Source organism: Antechinus flavipes, chromosome X, assembly GCF_016432865.1.
Source record: "Antechinus flavipes isolate AdamAnt ecotype Samford, QLD, Australia chromosome X, AdamAnt_v2, whole genome shotgun sequence".
Classification (NCBI taxonomy): domain Eukaryota; kingdom Metazoa; phylum Chordata; class Mammalia; order Dasyuromorphia; family Dasyuridae; genus Antechinus; species Antechinus flavipes.
This window is the reverse complement of record NC_067404.1, coordinates 5685855-5706891: the sequence shown is the minus strand read 5'-3', so window position 1 is coordinate 5706891 and position 21037 is coordinate 5685855. Positions and strand designations below refer to the sequence as shown.

General features: G+C 37.1%; 2 protein-coding genes across 2 annotated transcripts in view; one reads left to right on the top strand and one right to left on the bottom strand.

Moving 5' to 3' along the window:
• Window positions 1-21037, bottom strand: part of LOC127542782 (transcriptional regulator ATRX-like) — a 206742-nt gene that overhangs the window by 138692 nt on the left and 47013 nt on the right. The gene's annotated exons all lie outside the window — the stretch shown is intronic.
• LOC127542969 (transcriptional regulator ATRX-like) lies at window positions 1953-19983 on the top strand. Its single transcript, XM_051968921.1, has 7 exons — window positions 1953-2038; window positions 4506-4549; window positions 4848-4954; window positions 6544-6636; window positions 12291-12397; window positions 13510-13574; window positions 19139-19983. The coding sequence occupies exons 1-7, from the start codon at window positions 2018-2020 to the stop codon at window positions 19770-19772; spliced, it is 1071 nt and encodes a 356-aa protein (XP_051824881.1). The 5' UTR covers window positions 1953-2017; the 3' UTR covers window positions 19773-19983.

Here is a 21037-nt window from a genome sequence, read left to right as displayed (position 1 = left end):
GACTTTGTAAAAACAAAGTGCTATGGATTCTTTCTGAGATTGTAGAACCCTGATTTGGCTTTTTTCGAGCAACTTGAATGTTATGAACTGAACAAGTAAAAGAAAAAAAAAGGTTGTTTAAAACCTATTATTGCTAAGTTGATGTCTTGCTGTGCTCTATGCTCCCCTGCCTAAGAGACTATTTAGTTTTGGGAGCAAAGCGGGTCTTCACTGGTGGATTGCCCAAGGCTCCAACTCTGCTTGGCTCCCTGCTGTGAGCTCTCTTTATTCCTCCTGCCTTCCTCCGAGCCCCCCTCCTTCTCCTCTCCCTCCATCTCCTCTTTTTCCTTCTCCTCTTCCATCTCCTCTTCCTCCTCCTCCTCCTCCTCCTCTTCCCACCACCACCACCACTACTATAGCTGCTTTTGGCACTTACTTCTCTCCCACCCCAGCGAGGCAAACGTGCTTCAGATAAATTTTGAGGGGAAATGGGGATTTTGAGGCACAGAATTACAATTTTTTTCATATCTGTGCAAAGGTTCAAGGACAGGAAATTGAACTCAAAGTGTAAAAGGTTATAAGACTGTTGCTTTAGAAGGACCCTAGGCCAGTCAGTTTGACTTCATTGCCTCATTTGCAAACTGCGGCGGAGAAGGAAATGGAAAATGACTCCAGTAGGTTTTCCGAGAAAGCCCCACCTGGGTTCCCAATGTCCCCTGACTGAAGTGACTACTTAGAAGAGGTGCCGAGTAGAGTCGTGCAGACCTTTAAAGAGCTTCCTGTCAGTCGGAGCGGGATCGTATAACTTCTTGGTAGTGAGAAGGAGAGAAGGGGATGGGCCTGCTCTAGAAAAAGAGAATTTGGCAGCTGGGAAGAAGACAGGACGCTGAAGGAAGGGCGGATGTCCTGCCTGCGGCAGCTGTGCTTGTGCCGAAAAAGGGATGATGACGTGGAAATAAATGTAGCGATATTTGCGTATTTGGAGTAAAGGTTCTATGGTGATTTTAACAATCAAGTTTGTTTTATTATTATGGTGTTTTCATTTTCCAAATGTATACAACGATAGTTTGCCACATTCCCCTTTGCAAGTCCCAAGTTTTTCTCCGTCCTTCCCCCCCCCCCTCTCCTTCCTGGACAGGAAGTGATTCCCTATGGGGTAAATATGTGCAATTCCCTATTCCTCAATGATGACTTTGCCCAAAATTCTAAAATGACGCAGTAGCATAATAATGGCGAAAGAAAAAAAGGGAGAAAGGATGAAAAGGAAAAAAAGGGGAAAGAGGGTGAGAGGCAGGAAAGGGAGAAGAGAAAATGAGAGACGGGGGAGGAAATAGTGCGGGAATCAGAGAGGAGAGTGAGAAGTGGGGGCGGGGAGAGCGAAGAGGAAGCGCGACCCAGTTTCTATGGAAACGGCCTGTCCTGGAGTCCGGATGTGGTCTCTAGAATCTGGGGCCCCATTGTTTTCCGGTTTCAGTGATTGGCTTACTCGTTGGCCAATCATCTTCGCTGGTTTCCGTTGCTCGGTGGGTGGGTCCAGTCGGGAGAAGAAGTGAGACGGCGTCTCCGGAGCTCCAGCTCCTGAGGTAAATATTTCTCCTTTTAAAGACATGTCTTTTACTTTTATTTTTCTCTTATTGTCATTTCCTTTAATTCATTAGTAAACATAAGTCCTATTTATGTTTTTCGGAAGAGTTTTCCCTTTATTTTCAGTGCGTTATTTTAGGTCTTTTCCCGCTTAGATTCGGTCTCTTTTAGTTTTTTTTTACCTTTTCCTCAACCATTTAGAGTTATTTCAATAAGTTTCTTTCTCGAAATCTCATTTTATTTGTTTCTCCTAGACAGTATTTGTTACATTTTTTAGATTTATATATTATTGGAATTAATTGTTCTTGAACCGTTTAACTGACTTTACTTGTAAAATTTTCTATTATTGTATGTTTATTTTCTTTGTTGAAGTTACTGGTGATGTGAACGATTTATTTTGATCTTGCATCTTTTTCCTAGATAAACTCTGTGGAAAATATAGTGATCTTTTTCGATGGAAAATCCCAATGGTGAGGTAAGTGTGATTTCTTCGATGGTAAATGAATGTTAAGCATTAAAAAAAAACTCACCGTTTTTGATTCTGTGGTAAAATATTTTATGAATCTAAATAAACGGCCCAGGGAAGGAAAAGTGGATTTTAATCAGTGGTTGGGTGTTTTTGATTCTTAATTCTTTGGCCACAGGGGGAAAAAAAGGCCTTTTGTGCCGTGTAACCCACTGAGATCCTATATGACTCATGCCTGGTTACTATTAAGGCAATATTCTATGTGTAATAAAAATCCATGTTTCCTGATAAACGCTTGTTCTGTGTATATAAAAATGTTTATTGACAAATTCACTTTTAAATGTATAATTTATAATTGTAAATATATCCTTTCCTAATTATACCCTGCTTGAGGGTGATTGAGGAAGTTAAAGGGGGAAAAGAATGAAAAAGGCTCCCAGCAGAGAACAAAAGAACAATTTTCAAGGAAGTGAAGAAAAGATGGACACTTACTAATATAATTTGTTCTAAAATATGTGTGTGCAAATATACACTTTCTAAAAGTGGTAATATTTTGTATATATTTTGAATCCTCCATGACACTGTTCTCTTTTTATTTTGTTTGATATTTCTTTTTGGTTTTTCTCTTTTATTACTCTGCTTTTTAAACTAAAATGATTTTTTAAAAAATAAAGTGTATCAGGCATTCATTCTTAATTGAATGAAAAAGTGGCAACTCAGGAGTATGATGGTGTCCTTGACAATCATAAGGAATACATTTTTGTGAACAATGAAAGTCTAAATGTGACAGAAAATACATTCAAAATAAAATTTTATTTTTTTTTTCAAATAAGACATAGGTTACAAAAGAAATGCTTGTTTTCAGTGCTATTAATCAGCCATTCCAGAATGCTAACTATATTAGCCAAATTAGTAAGTTGAAGATAAATATATGCATGGACAAAGAAGAAACTTTTTTAGATGAGAGGATAGGATACAGGGTAATATTAAAAAATATTAGTTGATAATTTATTCATAAGGTAAACAAGAATAATAGAAAAGAGAGAGAAAAGGGTGGGAATGGAGGAGAGAGATCAGCAAACTCCTTTGTTCCAGGAAATATTAGATAAGATGTTTAGGGTCCTTGCACTTACTCTGTTAATAGATTTGCTCCCCCTGCACCAAATTCTACTTGAAACAGGGAAAAGACTGGAAAATGGATGGGAAAAAAAATTTAAAACTTAGCAAAAACATGTTTCCTAAGAATAGATTCTATAATGTGACCAAAGTGCAAAGTCACTTTCTACCTCCACCTGCCTTTCAAACGTCTAGAACTGCAAGTGAAGGAGACACCTTAAGCCTAGTATGCATAAGATTATTTTTCTTATTTTCCCTCTTTCTAGTCCCTCAGGCTTACAGCCTAGGAGTAATTCTGAACTTCTCAGTATCTCTTAGCCTCCATATCCAAGTTGTTGTCCCAGCATATTGATTTTACCATCTTAACCCCTCTCAAATGCTCCCTTTCTTCCCTCCTCGTATGGGCCCTGGTTATAATTTCACATGTAGACTGTGGCAATATCCTGACTTAAGTTTTTTCCCACTCCACTCTAGTAACCTTTCAGTCACTACAGTGATTTTCCTAAAACACCATTTCAATGATGTCATTCTCTGTTCCTTAGCGCCCCCACCCCCCACCCAGTATCCATAAACTCCATTGGCAAGAGCAACTACAAAATGCTTGGCCATTCGAAACCCATCATAACCTAGCACTCTTGTGTCTTTCATAGGCTTCTTACCTTGCCCTCTATAATACAGTAACACTGGCCTCCTGGCCATTCTCTGAACAAGACCCTTTTTCTCTGGCCATTCTCTGATTTTTCCCCATCCTTGCAATGCCCGCCTTACTCATTTCTAGCCACTGATTCTGTCCCTTTAAGTCTGAACTAAAATCCTGCCTTCTCAGGAACCTTCCCCAGCCCCTCCTAATTCCATTGTCTGCTTTTGTCAACTTTTCCCATTTATCCAGGATATAGCTCCTTTTAATCTGTTTGCTAGTTATCTTGCTATAAGCTGGTCAGCTTCTTGAGTACAGGGGCCATCTTTTTGCTTCTCCTGTGCTTATCTCAAATCCTTAGGAAATCTGTAATTTACTGAAGTGAATTCTGCCATGAACAGTCTGACACAACTGAAAAATGACTAAACAAGAACACCTTGGGATAGCTAGGTGACTTAGTACAGAATGGCCTGGATTCAGAAAGTCTTATCTTTCTGAGTTTAAATCTGACCTCAGAAATTTACTCATGGTGTAATCCTGGGCAAGTCACTTCACCCTGTTTGTCTTCGTGTCCTCCCATGTAGAATGAGTGGGAGCAGTAATGGCAAAGCACTCCAATATCTCTGCCAAGAAAACCCCACATGGGGGTCACAAAGAGTTGTATACACCGGAAAAACAAAAACCGTGGATTCGCTGACACTTGTATTTGGCTTTTCTTTTTAGGGTAGTGGGCAATCTGAAGAACTGAAGCCATCGTGCCCTGAGAGGTTAGTTAGTGTTTCTGACCAAAATACGTGGATTTATTTTAAAAGTACAAATACACCAAGGATGTTGTCGATCTAACTGCCATCTTTATATCTCTGTCTTCTGTTATTTCTCCTTCTATGTCTTTGTGAAAGATACAAGGTATGAAGTGATGCACATTAGTACTGAGTTGTGTATGGAATTATGAACATCGTTTGAAACGATTTTTATATTAAATTTATTAACATTCATTAAGGAAGCTGGTTTTCAGAAAACTTTCACTTGCTTTAAATATGAACCTAGATTTTAAATTTTCTTTAGGAAACAACATATGGACTATGATGATGGAAAGATGGTGCATGAATCTATCAATCCATTTCCTTCAGATGAAAATTCAGAAATTCTTGTGAGAAAAAGCTTCACAGAAGGTATATTTTATCATAATCCTTTACATATTTGAAACTTAATACTCCTAGTTATGGGCACAAAATTTGTTTTTTTTTTTTTTTTGTATAAAACTACTTTTCATTGTCATAAAATTTTAGTCATAGAAGAACTAGATTCACAGCCAGAAGGGATTTTAGAATTTATCTAAATCCCTGATAGTATAGATTAGGAAACAGGTACTAAGAATAACATGGCTTATTCAAAATCATTTGTCATTATTTGTCATTAATAGCCTCTTTTGTATATAGGCCCTTAATTTAAACTATCTTGCAAATTAGTAATTTTTTAAATGGCTTTGATGTAGGGAGGGTATTTTAAAGATCATTTTTGTTTTATTTTAAGTTAAAAGCTGCTGGCTTTTATCCTGGGAGAATTTGACCTTTTTTTGGCCACTTTTTGTTTTTTCTCCTGACCTTGCTGTATGCTTCCAATATTCATCTTCATTTTCTACCACTGTTCATTTAGACACTGACCTTGCGGCGAGTCATCTATATAGGTGAGCTTTTAGTTTATCTCAGGAGGGAAGGGTTGCTCACTTCCTTCTCATATATTTTTTCCTCAAGGCTTTGGTCTTCTAGTTCATTCAGGTTTTGCCTTATTTTCCTGCAATAGTAGACTTATATACCTAAATGGTCTTACCAAAGTGTCCAGGGGCACTTGAGCTGCCAAATCTACTAGGTATGCTACCTTCCACCTCAGTCCTAATGCTATTTTTATCTCTTTGCTGCACTTCTTATTCATGTTATAGTATTTCCTCTTCTCTTGTCCTGATTTTCCTGCATCTGTCTGTTTCTCGGTTTTTTGTTTTTTTTTTTTGTTTGTTTTGTTTTTTGCTTGCTTATTATTCATTTTGCACATCTACTTCTTGAACTTGGGGCATTTTATTTCTCTTGGTGATTATTCTGCACTAAAGGCCTTAATTTTCACCAATATACAGTTGACACCACGAGCTATGTATGAAAAGCACACTGTAACTGTTGCATTTTTTCAGGCCCACATCAGCTGTCTGGTATTACTCCTATTTTCACATGAGGAAACTGAGGCAGACAGAAGCTAAATGACATCTGATTTCTAGATACAGGCACCCCTGTGGGCTGTGGCTGAGGAGAATGAAAGCTTCTTGAGATCAGGAAGTTGATTTTCTATTTTTGTTATCAGTGCTCTGAAGCTATGCCAGAGGGCAGGTAATACTCTGAACCTTCGGTCTTTGAGAATAAAGCTTAAGATTCTAAAAGGTCATGGGAAATTCTAACTCTTTGGAATAGTTTTTCCCTCTGAGGCTTTAGTATGGGAAGAAGAATAAAGACAGAATATGAATGCTCCACCTTCCTCCCATGGGTTTTCTCTAAAGAATTTCATTTTGAATATAACAGTTCTGGTTTTGGAAACTTCCAGGTTGCAAGTAAGAGGTTGTGTCCCTTAGCATCTTGGAACAAACTTGTCCTTTTATTTTATCCAGTGCCTTTTAAAACTTTGTTTTTAATTCTGATATTCATGGTGGATTCAGTGTTTTCACATAATTAGCATCCTGATTGTTATTAAAATGTAGGTAATGTGCTTGTCCAACTAGAACCAAAGAAGAAGGAAGACAAAGATGATTTTCAAGAGCCTGAAGTTAGACACAGAAGCAGAATGAGGACTAAAATTTCCAAAAGACATGCTGGTAAGTAGTTTAGTTTAAAATTAATTTCAAAGTATATTTTATAAAATAGTATAAAGAATGTTGAAAATCATTGAACAATATGCACAAATATGAAGAGACTATAATATTGTCATTGGAAAGAACATTGAAAAAGAAATTGAACACTTTCTATAACCATAAAGAATGGAGGAAAAGTATGTTCTTCCTGTGATGGAGATAAAAGTGGAGTGACAGTTCCTGTGGCTATGATAGAGGACCTGGGTGAGAGGTATTTTTCTGCAAGCAAACTAGGAGTGTTCAGGTTAACATTATTCCCTGGGGTGGGGGGTAAGGGGTTGGTGACCAGAACAAGTGGAGTGGAGATGATGACATTCAGGTAGGGGCCTTTGCTGATGGTGCCTCAGGTAGCAGATGTCCATTATTATAAGAAAGAGAGAACAGAAACGTGGAGAATTAATTTGCTTAGGGAAGTGGCCAGTGAGCAAAATAGGAGAAATAATGGTCAGAGAGAGGGGAAACAACTTGAAAAGTAATCAGAGGATTAGGAATAGAATGATGACAAAATCTTGTGACAGGCAGAAAAGAAGAAATTATCAGAAAGAGGGAGCAATCAAGTGCCAAAAGTTTTGGAGAATCAAGGAAGGATTGGACTTTAAGAAGCTGTGTAACTGAAGCTAAAACAAACTGTCAATTAATAAACATTTATTATACACCTTTTATTTCTCACGTATTATGCTAAGCACTAAGAATGTAAAGAAAGATAAAAGACAATAATTTTATCTCAAAAAAAAATCATAGTCTAAAGGGGGAGTAACTTGCATTCTACCTTTATTTGAGTAGATTAATACTTCAATATTCTTCTCCCTTTGCTCCCCAAATTCTTCCTTAAAAATTTCCAATTCAAATAAATAAGTACCAGTTTTGTTCTATAAGATTTAAAATGTTCCTGAAAACCTTGTTTGTGGCCTGCTACTGATCTGCTTTGATACGAGCAAAGTGGTATTAACTGTGCAGGCTGGAGTCAAGTCTAGTGTTATGTCAGGAAATAATCAGCCTGACAAGGTCTCCTTAGTTGACCTTTCTGTACAAGTGTTTCATATAGCACCATAAGAAAATTGCTTTCCTGTCTTTCTCAAAAGTTACAGCTCATTATTATGAACATATAGTCAAATTTTGATCACCATGAATTATTTCGGGATGGTTTGTGATTGGGAAGAGGTTAACTTTTTTCATTGGGAGCTTGCTTCATTCTGAACTAACAGGAGTCTTGCCACCATGATGATGAAGTGTTTTTTGGTTTTATTTGAACCTGGTAGGTTCAAATTATGTTACATTTTTTAAAATCTCCTTCTGTTTGCTTTGACTCCTGCTGTTTGGAATTCACCTTTACTTTCTTGTTGATACCTTTTGTTAATTCCTTTCCTTTCTCTCCCTTCTTAATTTTCTATTCAGTTGTGTCTGAAACTCTGTGATCCTGCTGTCTGTGGGGTTTTATTTTTGTTTCTCTTCCTTTGGTAAATATATTAAAAAATCGTGATTAACACCCCACTTTTAAAAAAATATAATAAATTGTGCCCCTACTCTTTATCTGTGTATATCTCATTTTTTATGATAGATATTATGTACATATACACATGTCTTATTTTGGTTGAAAGCAACAAGCTGTTGACTTTAACTTTAAGTCTGTTCTCCATTTCTGCCTTATGAGTAAATTAATACTTATGTATATTCCTCCTTCCTATTTCCACCACACTCCTCCTCACCCTATTTACCCTCTCTCTCCTCGTTGCTGTTTTACTCCTTCCTGCCACCTTGCCCTCCTACTCCTTGTCCCGCTAAGACTTCTTTCCTTTCTGGTAAAAAGAGTGAGGTTCCTGCAATATCTGACTCCCCCCCAGCTTATCAGTTCTTCCTTTTGTTTCTCATTTGAATGAAGTAATTGCTCTTTTTTAATCTCCCTACAAAGTTTTATTATTTTTTAGATTTGATTCCATGTACTCAGTTCAGCCCAAGCCTTTCTTTTTTTTTTTTTTTAATTTTAGCTATTTATTTACAAGACATATGCATGGGTAATTTTTCAACATTGACCCTTGCTAAACCTTCTGTTCCAACTTCTCCCCTCCTTCCCCTCACCCCCTCCCCTAGATGGCAGGTAGACCAATACATGTAAAATATGTTAAAGTATATGTTAAATGCAATATATGTATATGTATTTATACAGTTATCTTGCTGCACAAGGAAAATCGGATTTAAAAAAAAAGGTAAAAATAACCTGAGAAGGAAAACAAAAATGCAAGCGTACATTAACAGGAGTGGAAATGCTATGTAGCTCAAGCCTTTCTTTAAAAAAAAAAAGTTTTTGTTTAACACTTAAATATTACAAAGAGGATAAAAAAGAAAAAAAATGTCATGTGCCTATCAGAATGTAAGGGAGGGTTCAAAAGATGTAACAATAAATTCCATTTCAAAAAATCCTATATAATAGTAGAGGACATTGTATGTAATTATCTGATTCCTAGTAGGGTTTTCTTTTGTTCTCTGTTGTGTACTTTTTACTTTATCCTTTTCCACCTTTCCTCCCTCACACATTCAGTCAAGCAGGCTACAGTATGGATGTATATATTTATGCTTATATATGTACATGTACATATATATGTATATGTAATGTATATACACATACATATAAAACAGTATTAACATGGCTGGCATGTAATGAAGATTTCTGTATTTTGACTGAAACTTTCAAGATTTTTACCTAGTCTGGGATAAGTGATGACTACCCCTACCTTTGTTTTCTAACAACAACTGCTCCTGTTCATTATTATTTTGGCATGTATCTCTTATTTTTTATCTCCCCTGACTCCTCTGCTTTATTACTATCTGCCCCCTTGTCTCGCTAGTACTTAACCTTCCTGAGAATCCTTCCCTTATTCCCCCGACTCTCCACCTTTTCCCTGTCTCTTTATTCCATTCTGACTAATATAATACATTTATTCTCAGCCCATCTTATTTCTTTATAGATATAAAAGATTTTATCCCCTTGTAGATGTACATGTACCATCTTTTTTTAACCCATTTCTGATATGAGTGGGCTTCCAGAAACCTCAGTCCTCCTCACCTGTCTAATTTCTTGCTCTTGCACCTCATCTGTGAAATGGAGTTATTCTTTTTAACTTGCCCTTCACCATTTTACTTTTCAGAATCACATCATCCTCTTCTCTACCTCTGGCTTTCTCTCAAACTAATTACTAATGACCATCACAGACATAGGGTGTACATCTCCATGTAGGAGTCCCTAGTAATTCATCCCTAATGCTTGCCAGATATTTTTCTTATATCTTATATGTCTCTTTCCAACAAAAACTTGAAAGCCTGGCAGCTCATGCAATATTGCTTCTCTTAGTTCAGAGGTATCCTTCACTTGCTGGAGGTGAAAGTTTTGGCTGCAATTCTCCTTCTTTTGTTCCTTGACATCTACTGTCCCAGGACCTGTAGTCTCTTAGAGCAGCCGCTGTGTGGTTCTCATTATGGCAATGTCATGTTTGGTTTGCCCATCTTGCGCCTCTCTCCTGGGCTCATTCAGTTCTGCTTTGTGCAGCCCCTGCACCACTGAGTAAACTGCATTCAGTTCTACCATTCCATTTTCTCCGGAGTTCTAACTTTTTAAAAATATTGTTCATCTCTTTAACTTCTTTTTTGTTTGTTTTGATTAACTTCATTCTCAAAATGGAAAGTTGAGGGCCCTCATTTGTATAGTGTTGTTGCTTTTCACTTATAACTCATTTAACTTTTTCTTAATTAATTTAGATATTACATCATTTGGTGCATGTGTATAGTGTTGATATTATTTAATTTTTTTATGTTACTTTTTAATGAAAAGTCATTTCCTAATATCTTTTAATTAGACATGTTTTTGCTTTTGCTTTATCAGAAATCATAATTACTACCCTCTGTTCCAGGCCTTACCTTTACTCTGTGTGTGTCTCTTTGCTTCAAATGTATTTCTTACTTTTTAATCCACTTATGTTTTGTGTTTAGGTTTATCCCATTCATATTTGCAGTTAGGTTACTATGTAGTTCCCTTCAAATTATCTTTCCCTCATTTACTCTTTTATCTCTTTCACCCTATCCTCTTAGTTCATGCTCACTTCCTCCACAGACCCTGTTTCCCTTACTCCTTCCTACCCGTAGAACTAAACAGGTTCTTATACCCAACTCGGGCTGTTATTCTCTCTGATCCACTTCCAGCAGGAGTGAGGTTCAAGCACTTTTCTTACTCTTATTATTGTTTGGACCAGAGCCACACATTTCACATTCAGCCATTGCTCACAACTCTTGTAATCTGGCGACATGTGATGATCTATGTCAGAAGGCACTCGTTCCTGCACCCAGCAAATGCTCATGGATCTCCCAGGATCTCTTCTGTCTTGCCTTTTCCTTGGACATTACGATGCTTTTCTCTCAATACTGCCTTTTGCTAGTGGCCAGATCCCTCTGAGGCTGCACAGAACTTTCTGTCTCTCTCCCTAAGCTGCCCTGGGCTAGAAAAGAAATCATCATGTGTTCTTTGCTGTGCTTGATTAGGGGAAGGCTTGTTTCTCCTCTAATTATATGGAGAAAGCTTTTAGTTTATGCCCATTGCAGGTAATCCTTGCTGATGATAGTTATAAATTTTACTTATCACTTTAATGCAAACTGCATTTATTATTATGCCCTAGTGCTTTTTAATAGGAACGATCAGGTCTTTTGTTTTGGAAAGGTATTTTCCCTGCATCTGTGAAGATAAGAATATGACTTCTGTGGGATGTTCTTTCTTTAGAGTCTGCTGTTCCATTACAGTTGTCTAATTATGGCCCTGTCTTTAACTCATTATCCATTCTCTTATTTTTTTTATACCTCTCCATTCTCTTGTGGTCTCCTCCTTTTCATTTTTAACTAGCTTAACAGTGCAGAATATTCATAACTCATTTCTGTTCTCATCTTTTTCAAATATCTGTTTACAACTATTGAGCAATCACCTACATTGAGCACTCTTATTCAAGTCCTCCACATTTTTTTTGCTATAATAATTTTCCTTAGTGATTGGTCTACCTCTGTTATTTCTTTACCTAATTAGTCTCTAAGCAAAAAAAAATATAAACCCATCATTTTGATTTTTAAAGTCCTGCAATATTTTCCATTCTAACTATACTTGCTTTCCTTCCCAGCTGGCCTTCTATTTCTCCTACTAATGGTTCATCTGTTTCTGTTCCTTCATTGTGGTCATTGTTCCCACACTATCTGTCTTTCTTTTAAAGTTTTTGTCATGTTAGTGGTGTCTGACTCTTCATGGCTACATTCGGGGCTTTCTTGACAAGAATTCTGCAGTGGTTTACTGTTGCCTTTTCTAGCCCACGTTACAGGTGAGGAAACTGAGGCAGAAATTAATTGAGGAAAATGTATGATGAGATGTCTTGCAGTTATAAAATGTGTTAATTTGTGAAATTTATGAAACTTATCCATAATTTTGGGTAAAGATGCAAGAGTGAAATGATGTGAATACATATATCTTTGTTCCTGTTGATTAAGCAAATACGACATTGCCAAAAAAAGATATTGAGGTATAAAAATGCAGTTTCCAAGTTTGTATGGAATTTTATATGTGAATAGACTATGTTTATAATATATTTGTTTAGGGGAAAGACTTCATGAGATCGTGTGTTGTACTGCTTGTGGTCAACAAGTGAACCATTATGAGGATTCAGTGTATAGACATCCTGCACTGAATGTTCTTATTTGTAAGGTATGTAAGTTAAGAAATGGATGATGGTTTTGTTATCTCTAAACTAGTATGCCTTTTGTTTGGGAATAAAGGAAAAATTCTCCTGTCAGAGTAAGACATCTTTTTTATTTATATGAATTCTATAATGATTCATTTCAAAAGTGAAGATTCTCTCTTTAGAAGTGAGATGCACTAAGTGCTGAACTTAAAAATCAGACTTGATTAATAAATGGGTTAGTTTAGATAAACTTCAGTTTTTAATATACATAAAGACAAACATAAAGACTATCTGTGCCCGACCTGTGAGCTCATACTGTTCAGATCAGTCATAATGGGCTCCAAAGTGTCTTGACCCTATCATAGTGAGGTAATTTTCACCCTCTTTGATTACTAAGAACATGGTTAATTAAAAAAAACATCTCAGTCGTATTCATGTTTGACAGTATATGTAATATTTTGCTCTCAATAATTCCTACTTCTGGTGAGAGGAGAACATTTCAAATTACCTTTTTGGGCATCAGTATTTACTAAAATAATAAAAGGAGTTTTAATGATAGTTTCTTTTCCTTAGCCCTTTAAGATTTATAAAGGCTTGTAGACGTGTAAACTTGTTTGATGCAGAATAACCCTGTGAAGCTCAATTATTATGATATGTTTTACTAATTTATTCTGAGAATGAATAAATTATTTGAGAAAGGAGTTCATCTGAGCTCTTTCAGACTCTTATCACCATAAAAAGGATGTTGAATGCAACAAAAGTTGGTTTTGATTGTATTAATAATGTTTCCTGTTGTTCCTTGGATGCTGTTTATTTTCCATTTATCAATTACACAATTTTTTTCCTTTGAACATGTTTTGAATTTTCTTTAAAATCAGCTTGTCCATTAACAAAATGAACTTTTCATAGACATTTTGTTCTTCTCTTCCCCATGATATGTCATTACATTGTTGGCAGTCCTTTACTTTTGAAAAATATTTCATTTTTTCACTGTGACTAAAGTTATCACACCACTTTTATGTTTAAATGTAGTGTATGCTGAGTGGATTTAAGCATTTTAAAATTTGTGCTTAGTGAATTTTAATATTTTAACAGATTTAAAACATTTAGAATTGAATGTTAATTCCTTTTTTAGAGCTGCTACACATATACGAGTGATGACATAAGCAATGATGCTACTAGACCTCATAAGCACTGCAGGTAGGAATATACCTCCCAAAATAGAAAGCATTCCTCTTTGGGAGATCTCTTAAATAGTTTTATTTATATATAATTTATTTTATTTATTCTCTCAGTGAGTCTTCTTTGTGTTTTCAAATGTCAGAGATTATAGCATATATTCAAAATGAGAGGTATATTAGTTTTAAATTTATAATTACAGTTGTTTTCTCATTGAAGAGAAAGAGGCATTCAACTTGTTATGGTTTCATTTTTCATTTGGATTCAGGTCTTCTCGAACTGCCCAAGATTTTACCAGACATTGTTAACCTAGGTTCCTTTTAGTGAATTTCAGGATATCTCTGACCTCAGATGTTGAAGAAATATATACATTTATTGTACTTGATTTTTAAAATGAAATCTTTTTAAGAAGTTAAAATAAATTTTTGAGCTAATGGCACCATCGTATCACAAAGATGTATACACACACAAATATATAAAGTCTAGTTCATACTGAATTTCCAACATAACTGCCAAAATCATATTCTTTCTTTTGAGTCTTTTCTGTTGTTTCTGAAATTTTTAAAAATAAATTTATTTTTAATACATAGTCTTTTATGAGGCATATTGGGAGACAAGAATCAGAATAAAAGAGAAAAACCATGGGAGAGAAAAAAAACTGAAAAAAGATGTGAACATAACATGTGTTGATTTACATTCAATCTCTATAATTCTTTTTCTGGATGCAGATGACATTTACTTTCCAAGATCTGTCGGGACTACTTTGGATCACTGAGCCACAGAAAAGATCCAAGTCTTTCATAGTTGATCATTGCATATTCATGCTGTTACTGTGTACAATGCCTTCCTGGGTTCTGGTTCTTTTTCTCAGCATCAGTTCTTGTAAATCTTTACAGGTCTTTCTAAAATCAGCTTGATCACCATCTTTTATATCACAAAAGTATTCCGTTACCTTCATATACCACTTTGTTCAGCTTTTCCCCAAATGATGAGCATCTACTCAAAATGTGGCCTGAGATTTCACGAAAAATAATGGGGTCTCTACCACTCTTGGGGCCTCTAGTACATCGTGTGCAAGGGCTGCATCATATCAGAGGGACCAAGAAACAGATTCAGGAAGGATGACAGTCTGGTCATCCTAGTTTGTTTTCTGTTTCCCCTTTGGGGATGTACCTAAGTCAAGTGTGTTGGCAATTTTTCATTCTGACCTTCTTGGCTTCCTCTCTTTTCAATAGTGCTGACTTCTTTAATTTCCTCTCAATTTAACCCTTTATACTTGTTCCCTTCTACTTTACAATTTCAATAATTCCTTTTAAGCTCGTCCAAGATTTTTTTCAGGATCTGAGAACAAATTACTTTTTTTGAGACTCCAAATATATCCACTTTGATAATGTTGTCCTTATATAAATATACCGCAAATCTTCCTTGTTGCTACAATAACTTTTCATTATCTTTAGAAAGTAACTTTTTCCCCTACTTTCTTATTTTTATTTTTTGTCACCTTTCCTTTCTGCTTTTGGTGACTCAGATTTTTTTATGTGATAGTTCTGCTCTGGTCTTGTGCCATCCTAAATTTTGGTGCTGCTTGCTGCTGGCTTTTAGGCCTTAGGGTGTGAGATGGGAACAGGAGTGGTGGGGGTCTGGTGTCTCTGATCCCCTCCCTGGGGTGTGGAGTTTATTTAGCTCTCAGGCTGCCCCACAAGTGGGGTGGGGGTGGGGAAGGGCCATACTGATGGTTTCTATGGTAACAGAATCTTGCTGGTGGCTTGCTTTGGAGAGTCCAGATGTTAGTTACAACTAACTGTCTAGCTTTCAATGCCCAAATTGATGGCACTGAGGGCAAGGATGGGGATGGGTCTTTTGATACTGATACCCTTTCAAAGAACAAACTTGGCTGCAATGACCTGCCCTGTGGCAGCAGAAACAGGCATTAAGAACGTGAAATTATTAAATTTTATTTTAATTAACGTTTACAGTTCACCTCAAATTTCCTATCCCTGTACCTTTGCATTGCTGTGAAATCTTGGGTAATTTGCTTCTCAAAATCCTTGTCTTCCATCAGAGTTCAGCTGAAGTAGCTGTGTCTTACTTGAGTGAGAGGAATAAAAGTGTCAATTGTAGTAGTAGTAGTAGTAGTAGTAGTAGTAGTAGATAGTAATAGTAGTAGTAGATAGTAATAGTAGTTGTTAGTAATAGTAGGTAGTAGTCGTGGTTGTAGTAGTAGCATTAAAGAGACCTCACAGCAGGGGGCCAAGCAGAGTTCCAAGTTTAGGGCAATTTTCGTGTGGGGACCCATCCTCTCCCTAAACAACAATCTCTTAGGCAGGTGAGCAATCACCTTCTTCAAAAGAGAACTCCAGTGTAGGCCCTCACCCCCAGAACAAGGCACCAGCCAGATCTTGATGATCTTTTGCTGATCAACATAGAGACTCCCCCTTGCCACTTGGGTACAGAGAGGCCTTGTTTCCATAGCAACCCAAGAGGAGGGCCCAGCCCAGCAACAAAATATTTGCTATTTTATTTATCTTACTGTTGTTGGATTTGAATGCTCTTTTCTTTGCTTTGAAGGAACTATCCTGCTGATCTATCTGTGGAGTTCTTGTTCTTCTTTTAGCAGCTTCTGAATTTCCTCCATCATTTGTCTCAAACTAGTCTTTGAAATCAAACTTTGCACTCAAAACTTAGGTGTTTTTTGATAGAGGCCAATCTATTTTGCAGTATCTAGATTCTAGTTTCCCCTTCAATATTAGTTTACATTTATTCCGTATTAAAATGTGTGTGTGCTTTGTCTCTTCACATTCGTTGAAGGCAAAGCCTGTTATATATGTGTCTTTGTTTTATTAAATATTAACATAAATATTCCCTAAATTCACTAAGTGCTTTTGGTTTTCTTCCTACAAGAAACTTTTTGCCCTTTGTGCCATTTAGCTTCAATAAGATAGTATATTTGACAATTTTTAAATTGAAAACGTATTTATTAAACATTTAGTATTTGCCAATATCTTAAAAATTTGGACCCTAGCATCACTGATCTGGAAAAGAAACATTTAGACTAATAATAATAGTATGACAATGATGTTAATGATGATAATGATACCTGATATGTTTATAAGTACTGGAGGCTAAGCTAAGTCACAACAATCCTGAAAAAAAGGTCCTATTATTACAGTGGAGAAACCAAAGCAAATATTCATTAAGTGACTTGCTCAAGGTCAGACAGCCAGTGCTGAGGTCACTTTTTGCAAGAACATGTTCAGAATAAGCATGAATGAGAAAAGAGTTTACAAAGTAGAGATAAAATAGGACCCTGAAGTGGCAAATATGGAATAAAGATGGGAAAGCATATCACTAGAAAGGAAGGGAATTGGGAAGAATCCATGAAAAGAATATGCCAGGAGGCCTAAGTGCTTCATTGATTGGTATGTTTGATTCACAGAGGAGTTTTGTAATGTTCTTGGTTTTGGTTTTCTTGGGGGTCTCTGGGGGTTTGGGGAGCAGCCTTCATTTCAGTTCAGCAATCACCACAAGAAAAGCCAGATGTTAAAGTCCAAACCCACTAGTGTCTCCTTCAAAGTCCTATCTCCTTCACTGGGGGTTCAGCTAGTTTTCTGGGGGCCTTCTGGAGTCTTGGTTTCAGTGGAGAAATGAAGGAGGAGAGCCTGCCACCAAGGCGGTGTGAGATGACGTGAATGAATCTAAGTCCAAAGGATTGTGCTTCAGCCTCCAGCCACCACAGAGGTGGCTGATGGAATGAATCTGTCTCAGCTTTTGCTGGCTGTTATTTACTCCATTATTGTAGGTGTGAGTCTTGTGGAACTCTATTAAGTGCTGAGTACTGAACTAGAGAACCATTAAGTCAATTCCACTGACTTAACACCTTGGAAGCATCCTTGTTTTAGAGTTCTGGCCATAACAGAGTTGAGTAGATTCACCAGAGTTAGAGTAAGGACGACGGCACCATTAGAGACAAGACACTATGTGGAGGGAGAAAGAAGAACCTCCTGGTGGGCTTAGTCAGGAAGAAAACTTGGCAAAGATCTTTATCATAAGCAGATCTTTCATAGGGGAAATATAACCTTGGGGATATCTCAGGGATAAAGGCAGGAACTCAAGGGGGTGAGGATCAAGGAGGAGAGGAAGTATTAGGGAGCTTAAAGGTGGTGGTGGGGGGAATCAAGGAAATAGATGGAATACTACACCTGGCAGACCTGGGCCAGGACCTGTCTAAAGATATGATAACCAAAATCTCTAAAGGTTGTTTAAAGATGCACAGGGCTTGAGGGATGGACAACGGAGTTTCATGCAAACAATCATTCTCTAAACAGTATATTCTTATCGGAATTGTTGTATCTGATGATAGCCAGATGGGTTCTTCCTGAGCTTACAATAACCTGAGAGGTACGTAAAAACTCTCCAGGTAAAGTGCTTGTTCAGGGATGCATAGCTAGTCAGTGAGCCTGAATCTGAACTCAGAATGGCAAAGCTCCATATTCTTTGCCACAAAGGTGCTCACAAGTGTCTGTTTCATAACTGGCAAACGTACTTTCATTTTCTTTGGAAAAATAACACATTATTTTCATTAATTTTCAATTGCCCATTGCAATTTTTAAAAGTTTTCATTAGTGAAATTCCTAATTTTGCTTTCTAAAATCTTTTTTCTCATAAATGCATTTTTGCTACCAAGATGATAACTTTTTCCATGATTTTCTTGCATCACCTTTCATTTCCCAAACTTTTTTTCTACCTCTTTACTTCCCTATTGGGATCTTCTTTTCAAGCATTCTTCAATGATTCTTTTTGAAGTGTGAGACTAATTCACATTTTTCTTTATGACCTTGAATATGGACGTTTTGACTGTGTTGATATTTTCTGATTTTGTGTTTTGATCTTCCCTGTCAGCAGAGTAATTTCTTATGGTCATGTCCTTTTTTTTGTTTACTGATTCGTTTTTTCAGCCTACCTTAAGTTGTACCTTTGTAATAAAATTGGGTGCTGAGTGAAGAGAGCAAACCCCCTAGCTTCAAGTTTTTGTTCTGTTGGTTCAGAGCTGTTCCTGGGTATCTGTATGTTTTCTGCTTTTCTAAGGTGTTATGATCTAAGAAGAGGTGAATTCACTGTTTTTTTGGTCTGAACTTTTAAAAATCTGTGAGTGACCATACTCTCTTCTGAATTGTATTTGTGAAGGACCCCCTTGGGTACTAGTCTTCATTCCTGCCTTAGGATGGTAATGTAGATTTCCATATGGCCAATGCAACAGAGTCCTGGACCCAGTGTCAGCTAAGGTTACATTAGTTTGGTTGTATCCTTTTCAATTGTTGGTTCTTTCCAATCCACAATTAATTTGGGGCATTATTTTATAATTATAAAGATGTTTTATTTAGAGAAATTGGATAAGTTCCTACTTTTCCTTTTATACTTAGATGGATAATTTAAAAGAATATCTGTTGAGGTATATTTAGTTGTTAAGGTATATTAAATTTTCTGTAAATAGTAAATTTTTATTCCTGATTAACTTTTTTAACATCTTTAAATTGTTGACCAAGAATCATGCTTCAATGTTTTTGTTTGATTTTTTTACATTTCAGATGGTGTGCAGAAGGCGGAGAGTTAATTATTTGTGATTTCTGCCCTAATGCTTTTTGTAAAAAATGCATTTGGCGCAATCTAGGGAAAAAGGAGATGGCAAAAGTGATGGATAAGAACACTAAGTGGAGTTGTTACATTTGTCAGCCAGAGCCTTTATTGGATTTGGTTGCCATATGTGACTGTGTATTTGACAATTTATCACACTTAGATCAGCAGTCTAAAAAGAAAAAGTTAGTAAGTAAAAAGCCTGATAACACATGTGATCATTTAGAGAAATTAAAACATGGAAGTTGTGATGAAGAGACACATCAGGTGTATAACCCTTCCTCTGATGCTCCACCACCCCCTTTTTCCACATTACTGATTCCAGAAGCCTTAATTGAGAAGACAGAAGCATTGGTTGAGAATGTGAGAGAGACAAACACTACTTTTCTGAAACATTTGCAACAAACATCCCCTTATTCAGTTAGTCCAAGTGAGAGGGAATGTCAGTATGAAATTATGAAACATATGGTAATGGAGATACATAATGCTCAGGAGGCCTTGGAAGATTGCCTGAGTAATGAAGTAATAAAAATGGTTGTTAAAGAGATAGATGAAAATAATAAAGACAGAGAAAATGAGAATGTTTAAAAAAATACTAAAACTCTCAAGATTTCTTTGTTGGGATGGGATAAGAGATATTTCCTTGTCCCCAGCTACAATGTGAGGGCTTCTGTTCTGTCCAATTGGATTTGTTTTGTTTGGGGATTTCACCCTCTGTTTGCTTTCTGAACGCTGCCTCTTGTTACTGTCAGTCTGCCCTGGGGGGAGGAGATGCCCAGTTCTCCTGAGATGTGATCAAATAAAGGCTTCAGTTTTCTACTTTGAAATACCTCTCTTTTTAATGGAGTTAGTGGACTTCTGACCTACCCATTTTTAGGGGCTCGTCTGGGAGAACTGGGCAGAGCAGGGAAATCTGATAATCTCAGAAGGTTGTGTATATCTTTGGACAATCTCAGGTAAGGTATGGGTGGGAAGTGTCCCTGGGATTGGATGATGGTAGGCATTCTTTTAGGGCTGCAGCAGTGACATGGGCATGGAAAAGCTAAAGGGTCCTGTTGGTCCAGTAAAGTTCCTGAGAGAGGGACAGGATATTTGCGCTGGGACAGATGCTGTGACTCTTATCATTCCCATTACAAAGAACTAAGACCCAAATTCATTTGGGGCTAGAGATGGAGGACTCAACTTCCACAACAGCTTCTCACTGATGAGGATGGAGATGGATTTGAATTGTGCCCAATTAGCATCCAAAGGTGAGATGTCTCTTGCAGAGTCTGAAGTATGCAGTGATATCCCTCCTGCAAGGCCATGTGAAAAATGACTGAGGCAAGTCTGGAAGACAAATCTTATTAAATTAAAACTGGGGATGTTGGGGTTACAGTACTACTACCCCCTGCTGATCAAAACTATATCATATTTGTAATGAGAATGTGCTCAGGTTTCACCGTCCCATTAGACATGGTGACATTTACAGAAACCTTGGCAGCAGTGAAACAACAGGTGGTGGTGAGGAAGGGGCTCCAGAGGAGAGTCACCATCCCTGCGAGTGAGGTGGTCTCTGGAGGGTGAGTGGTTACTGTGGGAAACATATTGTATATCCTGGTAATGTAAACAGAAAACATGAATTCAAAAATTTAGAAAGGAATCAAGAATCTGGCCAGAGATCCTGTCTGCCCATGTCTAAGCCTGGTCTGGAGGAAATGAGACAATCGCTGCTGCCCACCTTTGTCTCCTCCAATAAAGGAGAGTTGAGGCACAATCTTGGGCATTTTCCCTGGCTCCAGGAGGCTGAGCTACCCAGGAGAAACATCCTAGAGAGAACCCAGAACCCTGAGGTGACCCAAGCATCTAGCCAG